The 21,509-nt window shown below is 42.8% G+C and overlaps 1 protein-coding gene across 1 annotated transcript in view; it reads left to right on the forward strand.

Annotated features, from left to right (window-relative positions):
• LOC147889082 (alanine aminotransferase 2-like) overlaps positions 1–21,509 on the forward strand; it is a 261,417-nt gene that overhangs the window by 62,428 nt on the left and 177,480 nt on the right. The window contains exons 7-8 of the mRNA XM_087392259.1: positions 18,850–18,954; positions 19,216–19,326. Of these exons, the coding sequence (XP_087248385.1) occupies positions 18,850–18,954; positions 19,216–19,326 (216 nt within the window). The remainder of the gene's footprint in view (positions 1–18,849; positions 18,955–19,215; positions 19,327–21,509) is intronic.

Genomic DNA, 21,509 nt, shown 5'->3' on the forward strand with positions numbered 1-21,509 from the left:
TGGGAAGCAAGCAAAATGTCAAAATTTTCTTGGAGGCAGATTTGTGGACCACAAGAAGACAGAGAGAGGCAAGTCACTGGCTGGGAAAGTGCCCTAGGGCTGTTCTAACAAATTGCCTTGCTGGGTTTGGCACTAGTGACAGCTTGTGAGAGCTGTGTGGCTGACAAGGGCTGCTAGTAATAGCTTTGGGCTGTGTGCAAACCTCGTGTGTTTGAGGAATTGATGCTTGGACAGCTAGGAAGAGGCTGATTCTACCTTGTAGGTGTTGATGGGGATTTTGGAACTGCTGGCCATGGATTATGCATTGGATTTGGATTCCTTTTTGAGCCAGGAATTGGCTGTAGTAGGTTGCTTGTGCCTGCCAGTGTTGAGATTCAGTTTGGTTGTGTTTGGACAAGTGCAAGGGCATTTAGCCTTGCTGTAATTTTGTCTACTACTGAATAAAGAAATAAATAAATACCGAAAGGGGTGCCAAGGTTTGGGGCCAATTGGGTGTCTGGTTTCTAAGCAGGAGCAATCTAGCTCCCCGTTGTGGGTTCTGTGTTCTCTTTGTGTTGCTGAAATTATTTTCCAAGTGGCTCAAATAATGGTACTTGCTGGTTACCCTTTAATTTATCTCAAGGCTACTTTCAGTGGCTCCCTTGCTGGGATATCACCAAGAGGTGAGCCTGTGGTTGTTGCTGGGGCAAGTATTTTTTGTTGGAAGTTATTTGCAACCAAGAGAATCATGGAAAGTGGTGGGGAGGAGTTGTTGCAGACTTCTCAAGAAGAGCAATCCTATCCTAGTGTGGAAAAAGGGGTTGGAGACGAGGAGGATGCAGATGCCATGTTTAAAGCACAGTTGTGGGAACTCTAGCTCAGCTCACTCAGGATGCATGGTTTCTGGAGTTCCTTAGTGCTCCTCCGAAGCCTAAGAAGAGAACTCATGGGCAGCAGCCTAGTGATACGCCACCAGTTATGCGTCATGCATATGATGTTCCCATGCCGCAGTCTGCTTGGCTGGGTGTTGGTTTGAATGGTCAAGGAAATAATTTCCAGTTTATGAATTAGATGCAGCAAGATTTTCCTCATATTCTATGCATCTAGAATATTTTGGAGGAGGTTCAGTGTTCCCAGGCTATGGTTGGACAGCCTAGGCAAGGTGTTGAATGCTTGGGAACCATTCTGCTGGTTTTCATCCTGGCATGCAAGGTTTTCAGAGAGACAAATGCTTGGGGGAATGCAAATTGGAATGCCTAATATGATGTATGTATATATTGGTAGGCAGCCAGGAATGCAGATTGTGATGCATGGTAATATTGGAGACTCTACTAGTATGCCCGAAATGCAGGAAAGGGGACCTGAAATGTAAACCCTACAATGAGTAGTGCTAAAAGTGCTCAAAATGAGGGAAATTTTGTGCAGACTCCATTTTTACAGCCACCAGTATATGATAATTCGACACCCAAGGGGAGGCCTAAGACTTCAAAGAAGGTGGGGCAGCAGCGAAGTTTGAGACATTTAATGATGCTCAGGATAGGTTGAAGGCTTTAACGTTTATCCAACAGTTTGATGCAATCTTTTCGGGTGGAAACTTCACTGAGTCTTCTAAAATCAGGAAGGAAGCCACTTTCTTGAAGGGAAATGCATTACAGTGGTGGTGGACCAATTTGCTTTTGCAGGGTAGGGTACCAGTCACTTGGGGTTGATTTCAAACAGGTGTTTTCAGCTGCTTGGCTGACTACCGCTTATGAGTTAGATATCATGATAGCCTGGTATAAACTGGATGCAAACAACTTCTAGAACCTAGAAAAGTACGATAATAAATTTTGGGAAGCATTATTACCTGTTAGTTCTTATAGGCATGTGCCACTGTTTGAGCAAGTTGAAAAGTATTGTTGTGGGCTGCCAAAAGAAATCCAGGATTATCGCACTAAAACAAAGGTGACTAATATGTCACAATTGATCAAGAATGCCAACACAGCATATGCTCTTTTGTAGAGTAGGATCAGTGGCTTCTAAGGCAGTAAGAAGGATGAATTTAGAAAGAAAGAAAAATTCAGCAAGCCTTCCAAGGCTGTTTTTGTTGCAGGTCAGACGAGTAATAAGCCAAGTTTTAAATGGCTGTCCACTAAAGAAAAGAAAGCCTTGATGGAAGCTCATAAATGCTTTTATTGCAAAGAAGAAGGCCATCAAGCCAGAGAATGCCCAAACCGTAAGAGAAAGGAGCCTACCGATGACAGGGGTCAATAGAGGGACAAGAAGTCCATATAATTAGCAAACAAGCAAATGGGGATGCCACAGAGCTATGCTGAGCATGGGTCAAAGTGTGTGATCAGATGTCTTTGATTTTCTTTGACCCAGGGGCTCGAGCGAATTTTATTTCCCCAGAGTTGGCAAGTAAACTTGGGATCCAAGCAGAGGAAATGGGGCCATTAAGTGAAGCAAGCTTGGGTTGTCTAGGGCATAGTGTACCAAGCACTCCCATCATTGCAAAGGTTCAGTTACACATTCAGAGCTATACAGATATTGAAGAATTCTATATCATGCCTCTGGATGGTTGTGGTGTATTGTCGGGTAGGCCGTGGTGCCATCATGTTCGGGGTGTTGTAGACACTTTCAATGGGAAGATTAGCCCGACACAGAGGGGCAAGACTCATTAATTGGATGTAAAACTCAAGGAAGAGTCAATCACTGCTTTATCGGCTTTGGCTATTTCTTTTGTAATGAAAAAACATATTTCTCCGTATTTGGTTTTTGCAAAAGCAATATAGCCATACGATACTTCCTCTCATCTTTTTGGGCTGGATAAAGAGCGGACTAATTTTCTTTTTCAGTTACAAGATTGTTTTCTTGAGTCTTTGCCAGGGGAACTTCCACCAGAAAGGCCCGAGGATCATGCCATTGATACAATGTCAGACAGCAGCCCACCAAACATACCACTCTACAGAGTAAGTAAAGCCCAACAAGAAGAGATTATGAGCCAGGTGAATAATTTGCTGCAAAAGGGACTGATTCGGCCTAGTTTCTCTCCGTTTTGTTCACCACAAAAAAAGGATGGTTCGTGTAGGATGTGCATTGATTATCGTGCACTGAAAAAGATAATATCAAGAACAGATTCCCGATTCTGTGAATAGATGACATCTTGGATCGTTTAGAGGGATTTGCGATTTTCAGCCGCATTGATCTTAAGAGGAAGTATCATCAGATACGTATACGGCTTGAAGACATGCACAAGACAGCTTTAGAACCACTTTTGGCTTATATGAGTTCCTTGTTATGACATTTGGACTTACTAATGCTCTTGCTGCTTTCACTCGGAGGATGGATAGAATTTTTTGAGAGCACAGATCTTTCGTTGGCACTTTCTTCGATGACATAATAGTGTTCTGAAAGATGAGGCAGAGCATAGAAAGCATTTGGCAGTTGTGTTTGCAGAACTCAGGAAGCACAAGCTTGTTGTTAATGCAAAGAAAAGTGAGTTTTTCATGCCTAAGATTCACTTTTGGGGGTACATCATATCTAAGGATGGAGTGTGCTACTAAGGTTGAGGCAATCGATCTTGGCCATTGTTGAAAAATGTGCATGAAGTATGGAGCTTTTTGGGATTATGCTTGTACTAACAGCAATTCATCCGCTATTTTGCTAAAATTGCTTCACCTTTGCATGCATTGCAGAAAAAGGAAAGGTCATTTAGATGGGCTGAAAAAGAGATTGCAGCTTTTGAAGAGGTGAAGGAAAAGCTTTGCTCCAATCCTGTGTTGATCTTGCCAGATCTTCATAAACCTTTTGTTGTCCAGTGTGATGCTTGTGGGAACATCGTTGGGGGAATTCTTATGCAGGAGGGACAGGTGGCTGCTTATGAGAGTAGAGTTCTACAGCTTGCTAAAATGAATTTCCAGATTTATGAGAAAGAGATGCTGGTTGTAATCCATTCTCTTTCTACTTTGAAGCACTATTTGTTTGGTGCTGCTTTTTATGTCTAGACAGATCATTCCTCTTTGAGATACTTTCTCACTCAGCGAAAGTTATCAGAGAAACATATGCGTTGGGCAAATTTCTCGTCTATGTTCCATTTTTAGATAGTGCATGTGCTAGGCAATAAGAATGTTGTTGCTGATGCATTATCGAGGAGAGCGATGCCTAATGCAGTGTCAAAGAAACCTCGGGTTTCAGTTGTCACTATTGCATATCATAATGAGCTGGATGCCATGAACAAACAATATGCTGAGGATGAGGATTTTGGATAGATCTATGACCAGCTATTTGATGGACAGAGGCATGAGCACTATACTCTTAGGGATGACACGTACGGACCTATCTATGGAGCTGACCAAGTAGAAGACTCAGGAGAGCGAACAGGGACATCTAAGGCTCTATCAAATATTAAAGTAAAATTTTAAAATCTCAAGGGTACCGAGGATGAATAACTTATAGCCATCTTCAAAGCTTCCTACGGGTATGTCATATAAAGGGTGCCACACCGGATGAAGAATACATGGACTAGTTTCCATGGAGTTTGATTAAAACTACACAGAGATGGTTCAATTAATTTTCATCCCTGATTGGTATGCTATGTCTGAAGCATTCTTGCGTCGGTTCAGACAACAAATTAATGAGGAGGATGTTCACACCAAGTTGAGTGAATTGAAACAGAACAAGGGGGAGTCTGTCCAAGACTTTGTGCTACAGATACGAGCCCTCATCAATCAGTTGACAACTGTGCCTGATGACAAGTCCATGAGAGCCTGGTTGATTACGGGATGCACTCAGGTGGACTTACGCAAGCTAGAGATAGTAAATCCGACTAAGACATATGAGCAGTTACTTGACCGAGCTGTTGCTTTGGAAAAGAGTGGAGGCCTTAAGGGTAAGACAAAGAAGAAAGATGCAGATAGTGATACTGAAGAAACACCAGCAAAGAAAGATAAGCTCAAATCCAAGCATAAAAAGGCATTAAAGGAATTGGACATTCAAGGGAATTCAGGCAATAATGAGAAATGGTGCAATAAGTGTTCTAGGAATGGACACTAAGAAGAAGATTGCAAATTGCAACTCTCGCACTAAGTTTGGGCATGATGACTTAGATTGTTGGTTCAATGGTAAAAATCGTCAAGTATCTGCAAACCAGGTGACAACTGATACTCGGCCTACCAGTGGCAAACCACCACGGCCAAGTAGAATAAGGAAAAAGATAAACATGGTAAGAAAGTGTACCCTGTACATATCTGTGAACCCTCTTCGCTGCATTCCAATGCGTGGCTGTGGGACAATGCATGAACTGGCTAAGAAGTCTTGTGGCTAGGCAATGTTTGGCTGTGTGGAGCATAAGTAGATCAAACTGCCTACTAACTGCCTGTACAATGTGCCATCAAAGTTTTCAGCTATATCATGCTTACTCAGCTTGATTCCCTTTTCCAATGGAGTGGTCACAGGCTTACAGTTCTCCATCTTAAATTTCTGCAACAATCCTTCGAATATTTTGTCTGTGACATAGAAATCCCCCCTTGGGTTTGCCAAAGTTCAATGCCAAGACAGTAGTGTAAGAGGCCCAAATTTGTCATGTCAAAAGTTTGACACAAGACGGACTGCACTGCTGCAATTTGCTGCAAATTACTGTCAGTGAGTATGATGTCATCGACATAAAGAACAAACATGAACAAATCTGAATTTTGTTGCAGAACATATAAATTTGGCTCTGTATGAGTGTTGACAAAGCCTTGGGATAGTAACAACTGATGTATCTTATGATACCATGCACGAGGCGCTTGCTTCAGCCCATACAAGGCTTCCTGAGCTTGCATACCTTGTGTTCTTGTCCCTGAACAACAAAACTATGGGGCTGATGCACATAGACCTCCTCCTTGAGTGTAGCGGGAGATAGACTATCCTCACTCTCTCTCCTGCTCAATACTAACTGCAACTGTAAAATGATGCACTCAATACACAAAGTGATGCTATGGATGTGAGTGAGAAGTAGAAGTAGAATTTATTAACGTCCATGGGGGGTCAAAAATGACCCATGGGACCATCTCAATACAATGTAAAGAAAGTCTCCTAAAAAAGAGGGGTCAGGAATCTATGAGTTCCTGACGACATGTAAAAAGACGGGTGACAAAAGATCCCAACGTTGTCGGAGAGGCAGTAGAGAGAACTGATCTCAACTGAGTGGAGTCCTCCAGTATCTGTTGGTAGTCCTCCCTGATATGTGCATATCGAGGGCACTGTAAAGCTACATGTGCCTCCGTCTCAACTGACTGCAAGTCGCAGAGAGTATAAACTCTGGCGTGTGTGGGCCGATGCATCCAAGCTCCTTTCTCTATAGCAAGCGTATGAGATCTGGTGCGAAACTTGGCTATATTTCTGCGATAGAGAAGGGGAATAGGTGTGCTAATGTAGGGCTGAGCAGAGGCCTCCATGGACATGTATGTAGACCAACATGAAGGGTTTATGTTGTCTTGATAATACTCCAGCTTTGTCCTCTTTTCATTTGTCAACCAGTGGGTCTGCAAAGTGCTCAGTAGGGACATTTGAAATTCTTGCATGAGAGAATTAGAGGGAGAAAATGTAGTGGACCTCCAAAGAGGAAAATAGATACAATTGAATAATGAATACCCAAAGGGCTGAATACAATTGTATGAAGGGGTCTGAAGAGTTTGAGGCTACCCTACTGGTTTGCTGCGGGGACTCGGGGGGTCTGGGCTCTGCTGCTGTGAAGGCTTGAAGGCTTGAAGAGTGGATGAAGAATGAGGGCCAAAGGCTGCCCTTTTATAGGGTGATAGGTCAGCCTGGCCGACTTGGTCAATGCCAACCATTGACCTTGGTTGGCTGGTCAACGCTGATCATTGATTAGGTCGGTCAAAAAAGTCAACGTTGACAAAAGAGTCAACATGTTGACTGTTGACAAAAGTCAACTCTATGTTTTTTTACCTTTAATGACGTGGCGTTGATTGTCCGTTGACTGTGTGCTGATTGCTGATTGCGCAAGGCTGCCTGAATGGCTATATGAACGCATGCGTTGCCGTTGACCTAGCTGCTTGCGTTGGCACTAGCTAGCATGGCCACGCGCGTGTGGATGCTCGTGACTTTGAGATCCCCATTGAGGAAGGCGGTCTTGACATCCATATGGTACATAGACCAACCATAAAACACAGCAAGAGAGATGATAGAGCGAATGGTAGTCTTCTTGGCCTCCGGAGCAAAGGTCTTCTCATAATCTATTCCCTCTTCTTGTGCATACCCCTTGGCAAACTAAATGGGCTTTGTATTTCTCAACTGCACCATTTGTATGATACTTTATTTTGTAGATCCATTTGGTGCCAACCACATTTGAAAATGGGTGCATCAACCAAGTCCCATGTAGCATTCTTTTGAATAGATCTAATCTCAACTTCCATGGCTTTCTGCCATGCCGGATTGCCCTAAGCATCCTCAAAGCGTTGAGGCTCAGTTTTAGCTTCCATCACTTGGGTCGTGAGAGCAAAATTCACCTTCTTCTTAGCATTCTGAGTGATGGCCCTGGTTCTCTCCAATGTAGGCTGATATTTAGCATTTGCAAGTGTCAACCTAGCCCATCTAGGAGCTGAATTTTCAGCTGTCCCGCCGGGAATAGCATGTGGAGTAACATCCTTTGCATGGCACTGATAATGCTTCCAAATATTGGGCTGTCCCTCCCCATGAGCTCGCTGCAAATCTGAAACATTTGAGGGAAAAGAATCCTCAACATGTGGCAACCCTGTTGGAGTTTGAGAGGTAGAGGGAACATCAACTGGACTTTCCTTGTGGCTGGATCATAAAGCCTAAAGCCTCAGCTTTCAGTGCTATACCCCACAAAGATGCATTTAATGCTTTTATCATCAAGCTTGGATCGATTTTCAGCCGGTACTAAAGCATATGCAACAGACCCAAACAATCTGAAATGATTCACCTTGGGCTTGTACCCATAAAATGCCTCAAAAGGTGTCATGTCAATGAATGCTTGTGTAGGGCAGCGATTCCGAATATATGTGGCTGTAACGATTGCTTCACCCCAAAATGCCTTTGACATTCTCTTAAATTTCAGCATACACCGTGTCATATCCATGAGAGTCGTGTTCTTCCTCTCTGCAATCGGATTATGCTGAGGCGTGTATGGCACTGTTTTGTGATGCTTTATCCCATGCTCTTTCAAGCATCCCTCAAAAGCATGTGAAGTATACTCTCCTCCATTCTCAGAATTAAGTGTTCCAATTCTAGAATTGGTTTGGTTCTAAGCCAATGCTTTGAACTCCTTAAACCAATTGAACACTTCAGATTTGCTTTTCATGAGAAAGAGCTAAGTGAACCTAGAATAATCATCAATGAATGTGACAAAATACTAATACCTCTATGGGTTGTAACATTCATTGGTCCACAAACATCACTATGCACAATCTGCAAGACCCGTTGTGCTCTTATTGAACTTGGACCATTCTTTTGGAATGGTAGGCGATGCAACTTTCCAAGAGCACAAGCTTCACACACCTCTTGAGCGAGCTGCTGTAATTTTGGCAATCCTTCAACCATATTATGATTATGCAAATATGCCAAAGCTCTGTGATGTGCATGACCAAACCTAGCATGCCATAAATCACTTGGAGTAGCAAAAGAGACAACCATAGCATGCTGATTATAGGGCTGAGCATCAAGCTTGTAAAGACCCACGCTGGCCTCATAAGAACCTGTAGCCACAATCTCATACCCTTTCTTTGGATCCTTGATCCAGCATTGATCATCCTGGAATTCTACAAGCAGATCGATTAGATCAACTTCTTTGGTAGGATTTATCTATGCTATTAACCGCAATGGTTGGTTGTTTCCCATTGTGGTAGTGCCAAAGAAAAATGGTAAATTCCAAGTATGTGTGGATTACCGGAAATCGAATGCGTAGACTGACCCTGATCCATTTTCGATACCATTTATAGATGGGAGCTTAGGTCAGGTGGTAGAACATGAAATGCATTCGGCTATAGTGGCTACAATCAAATCACTGTAGCCCGAGGGGAACGGACCACCTTGCCCAATGAGGCTGCAAATTTTGGTAAACGTTTATCTAAACATTGAGGGAAAGCCACAACCTCAACCTAAATGGGGCAGCAATGCCTAATCAAAGATACATAGTCTTGTGTGGGGAACCAAGGCAGGGGAGAATGCTCCAGAAGCATTTGCTTATGTTGTTCATGTGTCATAATTACTGCAAAGAAAACCTGAGCTGCATAATGCACTCACCCAACCAGTTTCCCACGTTTGCAGCAAGTGGCATTCGGCTTGGGAAAAAGATAATGACAGCATCTTGGCATACTCCCTAATTGGATCAACAAGATCATTAACCTCAACCGTAATGCACACTGTAGGAGCATGCTCCTTCCAATCCTTTTTGGTGTTTTCAAAACCCTCATGCATGACTTCATAAACGAGTTGTGCCTCATGTGAGACATGAAGAGGGTCATCCTGACCCATCGCATGCTTTTGCTTTTTATTCTAAGCTACTCTTTCTTTTGTATAGATTTTTAAAAACTGACTGAGATGAGTATTTGACGCCCAAGGCTATGAACACCAAGACGAGAGGCCTATAAACACTGATATTTGGAGAAGTATAAGCCCAGTAGAAACTGCGAAGTAAAACAACCAGATAGAGTGAGAAAAAAGGGCCTGAATTTTTGAACAGGAAAAAAGCCAGATAGGCCAAATCCAAAAGGCTGTATATGGTAGAGAAAGTTAAAGAGAATAAAGGCAAAATAACACAAAAAACAATGAACAAAAGAAGTACCCGAGACAGCCTACCGATGCACACACAAAAACCCACACTCACATGGAGGAGGTTGCAGCAAGGAACACAGAAAGAGGGCAGCGAAGGGAAATGGGTAGGTCACAGGGCAGAGAATTGCTTTGTACAAAGACACGCCATAGAAGGAAGACCTAAGCTAGAGTTGTGCGCTGGAGGTAGATGCTCCTAAGAGGACAAGTGACCACGCAAGGGCCTAGATAATGGAAGGCACACCCAAAGGAGAGCTCCAAAGGTGGGCAAACAGCAGTCGCAGCAGGTCCCTTCAAAAGACGCGATAGCAGTAGAAGGCGAAAGGAGACTTAGGGCACTTGGGGGGGGGGGGGGCAAGATAGACCACCTTGCCTATCGAGGCTGCAAATTTTGGTAAAAGTTTCTCCAAACATTGAGGGGCAAAATGCCTAATCAAAGATAGATAGTCTTGTGTGGGAGACCATGGCAGGGGAGAATGCTACAAAAGTATTTGCTTGTGTTGTTCATCTGTCATAATTACTTCAAAGAAACCCCAGGCCGCATAATGCACTAACCCAAAGTTTGGATCAACAACATCATCAACCTCAATTATAATGTAAAACCAAATGTTCGTTCCCACCTTAGGAGCACGCTCCTTCCAATCTTTTCTGGTGTTTTCAAACCCCTCATGCATGACTTCATAAACGAGTTGTGCCTCATGCGAGACATGAAGAGGTCATCCTGACCCATCACATGCTGTTTCTTTTTATTCTGGGCTACTCTTTCTTTTGTATAGATTTTTTCAAACTGATTGAGCTGAGTATTTGACACCCAAGGCTATGAACAACAAGGTGAGGAAGGCCTATAGACACTGATATTTGGAGAAGTACAAGCCCAATAGAAATTGCGCAGTAAGACAACCAGATAGAGTGAGGAAAAAGGTGTATAAACAGGCCTGAATTTTTGGAACAAGAAGAAAACCAGAAAGGATTAACCCAAAAGGCTGTATATGGTAGAGAAAGTTAGAGAGAACAAAGGCAAGAAAACACAAACAACAAAGCAAGCAAAAGAAGTACCCAAGACAGCCTACTGATGCGCACACACAACCCACGCACACGCCTAGGAGGCTGCAGCAAGGAACACAGAAAGACGGTAGCGAAGAGAACTGTACAAACAGGCCTGAATTTTTTAACAAGAAGAAAACAAGAAAGGATTAACCCAAAAGGCTGTACATGGTAAAGGCAAGAAAACACAAACAGCAAAGCAAGCAAAAGAAGTACCCAAGGCAGCCTACTGATGCGCGCACACAACCCATGCACACACGTAGGAGGCTGCAGTAAGGAACACAGAAAGACGGTAGCGAAGATAAGTGGAGAGGTCACAAGACAGAGAAAGGCATCGTACAAAGACACGTGACAGAAGGAAGAGCTGAGCTAGAGCTGCGTGCTGGAGGTAGATGCTCCTAAGAGGACAAATGACCACGCAATGGCCTAGAGAAGGGAAAGCACACTCAAAGGAGAGCTCCAAGGAGGGCAAACAGTAGTCGCAGCAGGTCCCTTGGAAGGACAGGACAACAACAGAAGGTGAAACGAGACTTAGGGCACCCAGGGGGGGGGAGATAGACCACCTTGCCCAACAAGGCTGCAAATTTTGGTAAAAGTTTCTCCAAACATTGAGGGAAAGCCACAATCGTGACCTAAATAGGGCAGCAATGCCTAATCAAAGATAGATAGTCTCGTGTGGGACACCAAGGCAGGGGAGAATGCTTCATAAGCATTTGCTTATGTTGTTCATCTGTCATAATTACTTCAAAGAAACCCCAGGTCAGATAATGCAGTCACCCAAAGTTTGTGTCAGCAGTCTCCCACATTTGCAGCAGCAAGTGGCATTCGGCTTGGTAAAAAGATAATGACAGCATCTTGGCATACTCCCTAATTGGATCAACAATATCATCAACCTCAACTGTAATGCCAACTGTAGGAGCAGGTTCCTTCCAATATTTTTTGGTGTTTTCGAACCCCTCGTGCATGACTTCATATATAGTTATGCATCATGCGAGACATGAAAAGGGTCATCCTGACCCATCACATGCTTTTGCTTTCTATTCTGAGCTTCTCTTTCTTTTGTATAGATTTTTTCAAACGGATTGAGCTGAGTATCTGGCATCCAAGGCTATGAACACCAACGCAAGAAAGGCCTATAAACACTGATATATTTGGAGAAGTAAAATCCCATTCGAAATTACGTAGTAAAACAACCAGATAGAGTGAGAAAAAAGGGTGTATAAACAGCCCTGAATTTTTGAACAGGAAAAAAGCCAGAAAGGCCAAACCCAAAAGGCTGTGTATGGTAGAGAAAGTCAGAGAGAAAAAGGCAAGAAAATGCAAACAGCAAAGCAAGCAAAAGATGAACTCGAGATAGCTTACTGATGCACACACACAAACCCACACACACACGTACGAGGTTGCAGCAAGGAACACAGAAAGAGGGCAACGAATGGAAGTGGAGAGGTGACAGGGCAGAGAATTGCGTCGTACAAAGACACGCGACAGAACAAAGAGCTGAGCTAGAGTTGTGCACTGGAGGTGGATGCTCCTAAGAGGACAAGTGACCACACCATGGCCTAGAGAAGGGAAAGCACACCCAAGGGAGAGCTTCAAGGATGGCAAACAGTAGTCGCAGCAGGTACCTTGGAAGGACGGGATAGCAGCAGAAGGCAAAATGAGACTTAGGCGGGGTGAGTGCAGGTGAAGGGTAGAACCCTAGAAAGATTTGGAAGACAAAATCCCCCCCCCTTCACCCAAAAAAAAAAACACACCCACACACACTTTTTTTGTGAAATCCATTTGTCATTACGTTACAAAAGAGAGTCCCAAAGAGAGCAACAACCATTTACAAACATCAAAAGATAGCATTATATGATAAGAAGGCATGATAATCAAGAAGGCAGCATTAAAGATGCACAAATGTGATACTTAGCCAATCAGGGATCACCAAATACCCTATGATTGCAGTCTTTCCATAGGGTCCAGAGTGCCTAGTAAAGAACCCAATAAAAGAGAAGATCATATCCTTGCCTTATAGGATGAAAACCAAACAACCAAAATCGCTTGCCAAAGCAAGATTGGGGAAACGAGCTGCAACCTTTGTTGCAGTAAAAGTAAGAAATCATGAGAATTCGGGCAATGCCAAAAGAGACGAGGCATAGACTCCCTCAAGGATCGACATCATCGACAAGTCGTAGGAGCCATGTGACGATGAGCCAAATTTTTCAAAAGGAAGAACTCCAAGCAAAAATCACCACAAGAAAAACTTTTGTCGAAGAGGAGGTTTTTAGGCCCAAGTGTGCTGCAATCTTTTCCTCGCTCACCTAGAAGTGCGTGTCATAAGCCATATGAAATTGGCATGAAGAGAGGCCCCAAAGAGGAGTTATCATGCCCCTATACAAAGATGCAACCGTGATATCAGCTAACGATAGGGCACAACGAACATGGTCAGCTGATTGAAGAACACAGTCCTTGAGGCGGTCAACAATCTCAAGACAAGGTATTGGCTGAATGTCATGGAGCATTCTTGACAATAAAAACCATAGTGGCCTATAATGCATAGTGCGTAACAGCTGTAGCAAAAGAAATCACATACCAGCAGCATCCAACACATCATTGACATAGCATATTCCGTTGGACCAAAGAAAATAAGAATGGTGAGGTTCCTGCAAGGCCAATGAAGGGAAGAACACTTTGACCAATGAAGGCTCTCAGTACACAAATAATTTCTTGCAAGAGTATCCCAGCCATTCCACTTAAGGTAGGAAAGTATGTGCTTCCAATTAGAAAGCATGCAAGTGACAAACGGGCATCCCTTGACTCTACCTTCAATGTGACCCAAAATAAAATCCCATTGGGTGGGCTGCTAGTGACCAAAGGCACTAGAAGACAATTGTAACACCAAGTGTCGCACCATGTAAATCCATGGCTGATCACCTTGTATGAATTGCAACATCATTTTCCCCTTGTGAGCTAAAATCTATATTTGAATATTAAGGATATTCAGACTCCCATGTATTTTAGGTGAGCAAAGATGATCCATTGAAAGAAGCCATAGGGTTTTCCAATGATAATGAGACTACCAGAAAAGCTCCACATTATGAGACATAAAGCAAGAGATGTCCTGCTTGGCTAACATCATCAAAGGCAAGTAAAACTGGATATAAGAAACCACAATCGATTGAACTGTACGATAATGGACATGTAATGGGAAAGTGGCCAACTTCCATTATTCTAGGTTTTTCCTCAAGATTGTCAAGCACCCAGTCCATTTGTTGATGAGAAGTGACTTTCCACCCCAAAGGGTACCTAAGGTGACAGACAAGCTTGGTGCCATGTATATCCAAACCATGCAATGCACCAATAGCTAAGAGATGATCCATGTATTTCAGCACAGGATGAGTATCTATGGCATAAAATAAAGCATGGAGAGGACAACTTTGTCGTACCGATGAACAAAAAGGATCCATTGATCTGTAATATCGCTTGCTAGAATGCCAGCAGCTTCACTGCCTTGATTAACCAATAAATAGCATGCTGCATTTCCCCCCCAAATCCCAAACATTTCATTGTTTGCGAGATAAAATCCCATTGTACCATTTCAAAGGCCTTAGCAATATCCATCTTCAATAGGAGAACATCTTGCTCAGTGTACATACAATATTCGATCCCCAACATAAGCATTGGCAATATTGTCAGTAATATGTTCGCAAGGAATAAAACCATCATGAGTAGGATGCAACCTTGCATTCAAAAAGCCCTTGATGCGAGCCACTATCATCCTAGGAACTAGCTTATAGATGACATGCATGAGAGTATTGGGTCTCCACTCTACAAAAGATTCACACAAAGGTTTTTTGGGGAATAATTTAACCAATCCTTTCTTCCAACAGGTTGGCATCTATGTAGTTCCCAAGCATAGGTGAGATAGCCTCCCAATCCTGGAGAAAGAACTCCACCATCAAAGCATCCCAACCTAGGGTTTTCTATTTCCCACACGCTCTAATGACATCTTTCAATTTTCTCTCTTTGAATGGAACTTCAAGCTGCATAGCCTTGCAGAGATAGAATTGGATTGACATCAGAAGCTCTTACCGTGCCGACATAAGAACCGATGATTGTGAAACAAGCTGCCCAAAATGTTTAGCAAAATGAGTAACACAAGCCTTGGCAAGCTGCATTCTGGAAGTGGTCCAAGTAGCATCCGAAATTTTAATCCGGAAAATATTTGCAGTTTGCTTTTTATAATGTAAGCTCTTAAAGAATTCTTTCAAGAGAGCCCTTATTTGTGAAAGCCCTTTGCCTGGCCCTAGTTTCCCATTTCTCCACCTTTCTATGATCATTGCATTGAAAGAAATGGGTAGCCTGACACAAGGGATGAGCCTCGTCATGGGATAATTCGCAAAAATGACTAATTTCAGTCAATTCTTGACAGGAACTTCTACCTTTTACGAAGTCCTCTCTGATATAATGCATAAATTTCTTGCCATAGTCACGGATGACATGCTGCATATTAGTAACAAAAGCTGTCCAAGCATGATCAACATCAATGTGACAGTGTGCCCAAATAGGAGCAATAGCATCCCGCACCGTATTTTAAATGCCTCATACTCCAAATAACCATTGTTCATCAAAAGGAGCCTTTTATATGGCAATCTGTGTTGCTAAATATCACAAAAAGACAGCTGCAACTAAAGTGGAGCATGATGTGGATGCATGAAAGCACAATTAGCCCACATATTACAAGTGAAAGCTCCATATTGATTTACATTGTACAAATACCAGCAATCTAATCTAGCTCGATAGGGAAACTGCACATTATGTTGAAAAGTATAACCATGAAGCAAAGGCCGTGTCTCTTTCCAGGGGTCAACTAGGCCAAATTGACAGAGTTATTGGGTCTAATGCACTCCCTCTGAATGTGTAATGACCAGATGTATTATCTCCTGGCTGTGGTGCATTGTTAAATCTCCACAGAAAAATGCCTTTTGTCTCCAAGGATATTGTAGCATATCCCTCCAAATCAAAGCTCTGTGATGAGATGATTGTGGGGCAGAAACTGAAGCAAATTCAAACATCTGACCTTGCACAAGGCATTGCACAATAATCCAATGACTATTCCGGTCATTATAAGCCACTATTGGCTGAAAAGCATGTTTTACAAGAAGCACAATTCCGGAAAAGGAGTTATCACCCACATAGAAGAAGTCATACCCTACAAAATGCCCTATCTGGCCTGCATAACCATGCTGGTTATGCTCCCGCAAGGCCATGATATTCGGCTGCAATTTTTTGACATATGCCCATATAATCTTCCATTTTTGCAGATCACATAATCCCAAACACCATATTTTTGGCAGCATATTAAGCATGTACATGCCAGAAATACTGCAAACAGTAATCAAGACTGCATATCCACCTCAGGATCTAATGCATCATCCTGAGGGCCAGGCAATAAGACAGCATCATCATCCTTTGGGAATAGAGTATGGCTCCAAGTCATGGCAGCCCAAGTAATACCCACACGAGCTCTCAGCTGGGGTGTGCCCAGTAGAGGAGGCACCCATCCATCTGTGAGAAGGAATGGGCCTCCTGGCTGAGGCAATTATCCTTGGGTTTTGCCAACCTTCATTCGAGGATTTTTCCTTTGCTTTTGCTGCAGGTGGAGAGGGCATTAGCAGTATAAACCCTAAGGCTTTCCTTTATTTGGAACAACTGGAACTGGCTTATTTATTTTATATTTAAGCCTGAGGTTCCAAGGACATCCTTATTTTGAATAGTAGGCATTGCTTCAAGAGGCATCTTATGCGAAGCCATGGACATTGTGAAGCCATATGAGCAAATTTCCTGCATTCAAAGTAGGCCCCTGCAAACCCACACAGTGCACACACACATTTTTTTTTGTTGTAATACTTATATTACTATGTGGGAAACCTCGAAAGAGGTGAAAACCCACCCTAAAGTACAAGCAAAAGAAACCACTGAGTATAATAGTAGTGCCATCAATAAAATGTAATATCTTTTGACCCCTGTGATTTTTCTTTACATAAGTGGGAAGTCAAAACCTTTGTATCACAGGGTCGAAAACCTGTTGTGTCATAAGATGCATGTTCTTAAGTAAATAACTGCTTTTGGGTTTATCAAAGGCTACAAGTGTATCTGGCTCTCTCAATTCCACATTTTGCTCCTGATTTGCATCATCAGGTATATCTATAGTAGACATATCCACTTGTAACTCACATGACTGCGGCACAATGATCGGAGAGGCTGCCTAAGGCTCAACACCAACAAAGAGGGACTGTTGAATTGAAGGGGCTCCCAAGAGGCAGTTGAACTAGCATCAATATGTGTTGGAGAAGTAGAGGAAGAGGGAACAACATCACTACTAGGCATCTCATCTACAACGTGGTATCCAACCTTATCAACGGCTGCATTCAAAGAAACAGTATGACACATCATATCCACAGCCAGATGCTCATTTTTCACAAGCATAGAACCCTCCTAAAAAACCTCACGAGATACATGCATAGCATGAGAGTCCACAGCAGCCGAGTGGAGAACAAAGGATTGCTTAGGGTCTAAATCCGAAGTAACCTGCAACGTCAAGGCCTCAAAAGAATTGGAAATAGAGACAACTGGAAGATCAGTGACAAGTGATCTCGGAACACCAACAAGCATTTTATCCACTTTCTTCCATTGCTTTCTTTGGAATCTTGGAGATAGGCTTGTCCACTAAATTCATAGTAGGAACCTGAAGGGAAGGCTGAGAGAGTTTACCATTTTGAGACCAAGCTTCCGGCATTTGTAACAAGCATTTGGGAAGGAAGAAAAACATAAAGGAATACAATATGGACAAGACACTTCAACCCAATATCCAAATAAGCCGGCACTAACATCTGCATGTCCCAAAGAATGCAAACCTAGAAATTAAAATATCTCTATTGAGGGACATGTAACACCCTCCCAAGTAATGCTGCAATAGAATGTATATGTGTAAGAATATGCACTAGAAGGGACTTTAAAGTCATCCATATTGGACAATAGACATGTACTCTGTTACAGGATCAAAACGAGGGTCCGATGGCATCACATGAGCCAAAAAACCCTATGCCCACATACCACCTCTGCTAACCAAAGAGCACAATACATCAAAAGAAGCACATTGTGCTTAATAGAACCCTTTGCCAAGGAAAACAAAATGAGAAATAGCAGCAGCATCCCCAACGACATCTTTGACCCAAGCTCGAAGCTGAAATTCTTTCAAAGTGCTGCCCATAAAGTATATACACAAGCCGGATTGTTGAGATTTCACGTAAGGAACGAAGAACAGGATCCTAAAGCATATTGTGATGTAGAGTTGAAGATAATGAAAATCTCTTTACAGACTCCACACACAGGGTGTGAAGCGTATCAAGTCGCAGCAAAGAGGAAGGGAAACTGAATTGATCAGGTTTCGGAACTTTGTCTTGGCTGTGTAGAGATTCATTGCCCTTTCTCTTTGAACGAGACAAGACTGCAGAGGCCTGAAAACAGAAAGAGGACCTGTGCTGAGCCTGTTCGAAATCGACATCTCCTTCTGCTATTGGGGAACAAACGTCCAAATTTCCCTCAGGCTGTTCAAAATCATCCGCCATAGCCAGCCCCCCCTTCCCCCCCCGTCCTACATCTTGGAGCAACGTAGACTGATTCATGCAAGAATCTGCACCACCAATAGTAGTGACACCTGAAGAACCTTCTCCCTTGAAACTATCGTTGCAAGCAGCAGTTGGAAAACACCCAAAACACACTTTTTTTGGTGAAATCCATTCATATTATATGACAAGAAACTGTGAAACTGTCCCCCGAACCCCCTCCACCCCCCCCCCCCCCCCCCAAAAAAAAAAAAAAGAACACACAAAGAGGTGAGGATTATGTAACAGGTCAAATGGAGCTTGAACCTGCTTGTAATGCTCTTCCTGTCTAATATGTTTCAACATTAAGAAGAACAGGGATGTTAAAAGCACATTATTGAGCACAAAAAATGTTTCTGTGTACTGTGAATACAGTGAATGATCTATTTAGTTTTGGCAGGGTTTGAAATCTCTTAGAGCCACTATCGCAGAAGGAATTGCTAAGCGTGATGGTTATCCAGCAAATGCAGATGACATCTTTCTAACAGATGGAGCAAGCCCTGGGGTCTATCTCATATCCACACATCCTTGTCTGTTTTTTCATAAAAAGTATTGTGCCCTTTTTTTATTTTTATGCAAATTCATAGAGGTTCGGTGTGACTCTTCTTTTCAGAACGTCCAATATTATTCTCCACATGTAATCTTTGTCATTGCTAATCCTAATTTATGCCAAACTTTTTGAAATTTTTAAATAAAAAATGCCAAACTCTATGATTTAGGGTAAGATTATTGCTAATCCTAATTTATGCCAAACTCTGTGCTTTAGGTTCATACGATGATGCAACTTATTTTAACTTCAGAGCGTGATGGCATTCTGTGCCCTATCCCACAATATCCTCTATACTCGGCATCGATTGCTCTTCATGGTGGGGCCTTGGTAAGGAACCAATGTTATCTATAGCTCTTTACATGGACGTGGTGTACCTCATGCCTTGGTGTGTTTTATTGCTGTCTTCAATCCAAAGGAGAAGTCTGTAGGCTCTCAGTACTTTTTGACAATGGCCTCCATTGGGGTGGTAGGGCAAACCGTTCTGGTTGAAAAAATTGGAAACTTTTGTGACTGTGAAGAATAGTATCAAGGGACTCTGAAGATAAACCAGTCCAAAAAATGTGCACATCTCGTTGAAGTTTTTGTTGATGAGAAACTCAAGTGAACTGCTCTGCAGCTTTCGAACAATATGTAATGCAGCCTGAGGAACTAGCACCTAGAACATCTCAAAGTTTACAAGTCTTTCATGTCAAGTAAACTCTCTGCTTTATAGGTGTATGTCCCGGTTTTATGACCCTGCCTATCATGAGAAGACAATAGGTAGGAAGATAAGGATTTTGAGGCAAGAAATTATATTGTCGCTATATTCTTTGAAGCGGATCTTTAATGAGATGCCTTGAAGGCATTAGTAGGATGAAAATGGCCCAAAGGGGACGAACTCTTCCCCACCTTTTGACAATTCTGGGACATGATATGCAGCTGCCCCTGCCTTGCTTTCCAGGAAATCTTCGATGCAGGGATGATGCCTCCATCTCAATGCCTGGGATTGATATATCCCATCCCCCAAGGGGGATGTTTTTCATCAGTTGCGGCCAATCACCATTTTGGACACCACCTGAAAGGTCTTAGCTAAGTCTTGAGCCTCCGGTCTTAGCTAAATCTTGAGCCTCCCCCCTTTAGACATTGCTTTTAGATCTCATTCAGGATACACAAACAGGCCCGCGATATCATGAACTACATGTTCACTGATTTGGAGGCCATACCTCTCTTGTGGTTGTCTTTTTGGATTTGGAGAAGGCCTACAATAGAAGTGACTGGGCTCTTCTAGAGGGCACCACGGGCAGATTGCGTGTTGCCAAGCTTGATTAGAGGCAACCTAGTACGAAATAGCATGAGTTAGCTCCTCTTTGGCATATACATGCAAGCCCTTCTCCCTCTCTCAAGCGATTCAGTAGGGGTGCCCCTCGACACCTTTCCTTTTCCTCTTTGTACAGAATTTTGGGTATTACTTGGGATCAAGGGGTTCTAAGCTGATAAGGATGGAGATGCCGATTCAAAAGGATCAGAACTTGCCAGACTCAAAGGTCACAGATGACAGAATAGTCTTCATGGAGGGGACCGTTGCATTCCTCGAGAGTCCCCTCATTCTTATGGGCCAATACTTCTACCATTACGTGCTAAGATCAACTGACACAAGTTAATCGGTTTCCTCACAAATGAAAACAGCTTTCTTTCATGGGGTGAGGCTATAGGTTTCCTCGGGCTAGAGATGTAGTAGTTTCTATAAAAAAAACTTCTATAAATGCATTGGAAACACTATAAAAGATCATCAATTTGTGAGGCATTGATTGAGAATCCTGACTATCTTGCAGCGTTCTCCTCTGGGTCCAGGTTCAATACCTATGGTACCCTTGGAGCAAGTGCTGATGGTCAGTGTGGTGGGCTATACACAAGGAGATTCCTTGATCTTTGAGAGTACAGAAGATAGCAGGCCTTGCAAAAAAGTTTGTTACTCTGTAGTTTTCTTGAGACCTTCTATATCTTGCTCTCAAATCACACGCAAGGCATAAATAGCTTCCAGCCATATGTTAACGAGAGTGGTGACGAGATGAACTTGTCGCTTCCCCATCGCAAAGGTGCATCATGCTACCCAGATGTTCTAGGCCGTGATGTTGGCAGAAATGGTCTCGAGAAATCGACCTAATACTATCTATCACCCATCCCACATAAGAGAGTCTCATTCCCACAGCTGCATTCTATCATGAAGAAGTTGCAAATCAAAGCGATAAACCTTGATTTGAGTATGCAATCTCTGGTCTACTTTTGCTCCTATCCCATAAATCTCTGTAGCTCCTTGGTTTAGCCAAAATGAATCTTTGATAGAACAATTTCTCAGAGGGAAGTCTTTCTAGATCCTTGAAAACCAATTTGAATCGTGTGTGGTAAATGTGCCTACTTTTCTAGTAAACCATCTCTATGGAGCCTTTGTCAGCTAGGCTGCCATCACCCAAGTAAAGACGCATTGGATGTGCTGCACTGTTGCAAACAATATTGAGTGAGCATTAGCTAAT

This window comes from Dipteris shenzhenensis, chromosome 21, assembly GCF_047967505.1.
Source record: "Dipteris shenzhenensis isolate YYH24624 ecotype China chromosome 21, Dip_SZ_1.0, whole genome shotgun sequence".
NCBI classification, from domain to species: Eukaryota; Viridiplantae; Streptophyta; class Polypodiopsida; order Gleicheniales; family Dipteridaceae; genus Dipteris; species Dipteris shenzhenensis.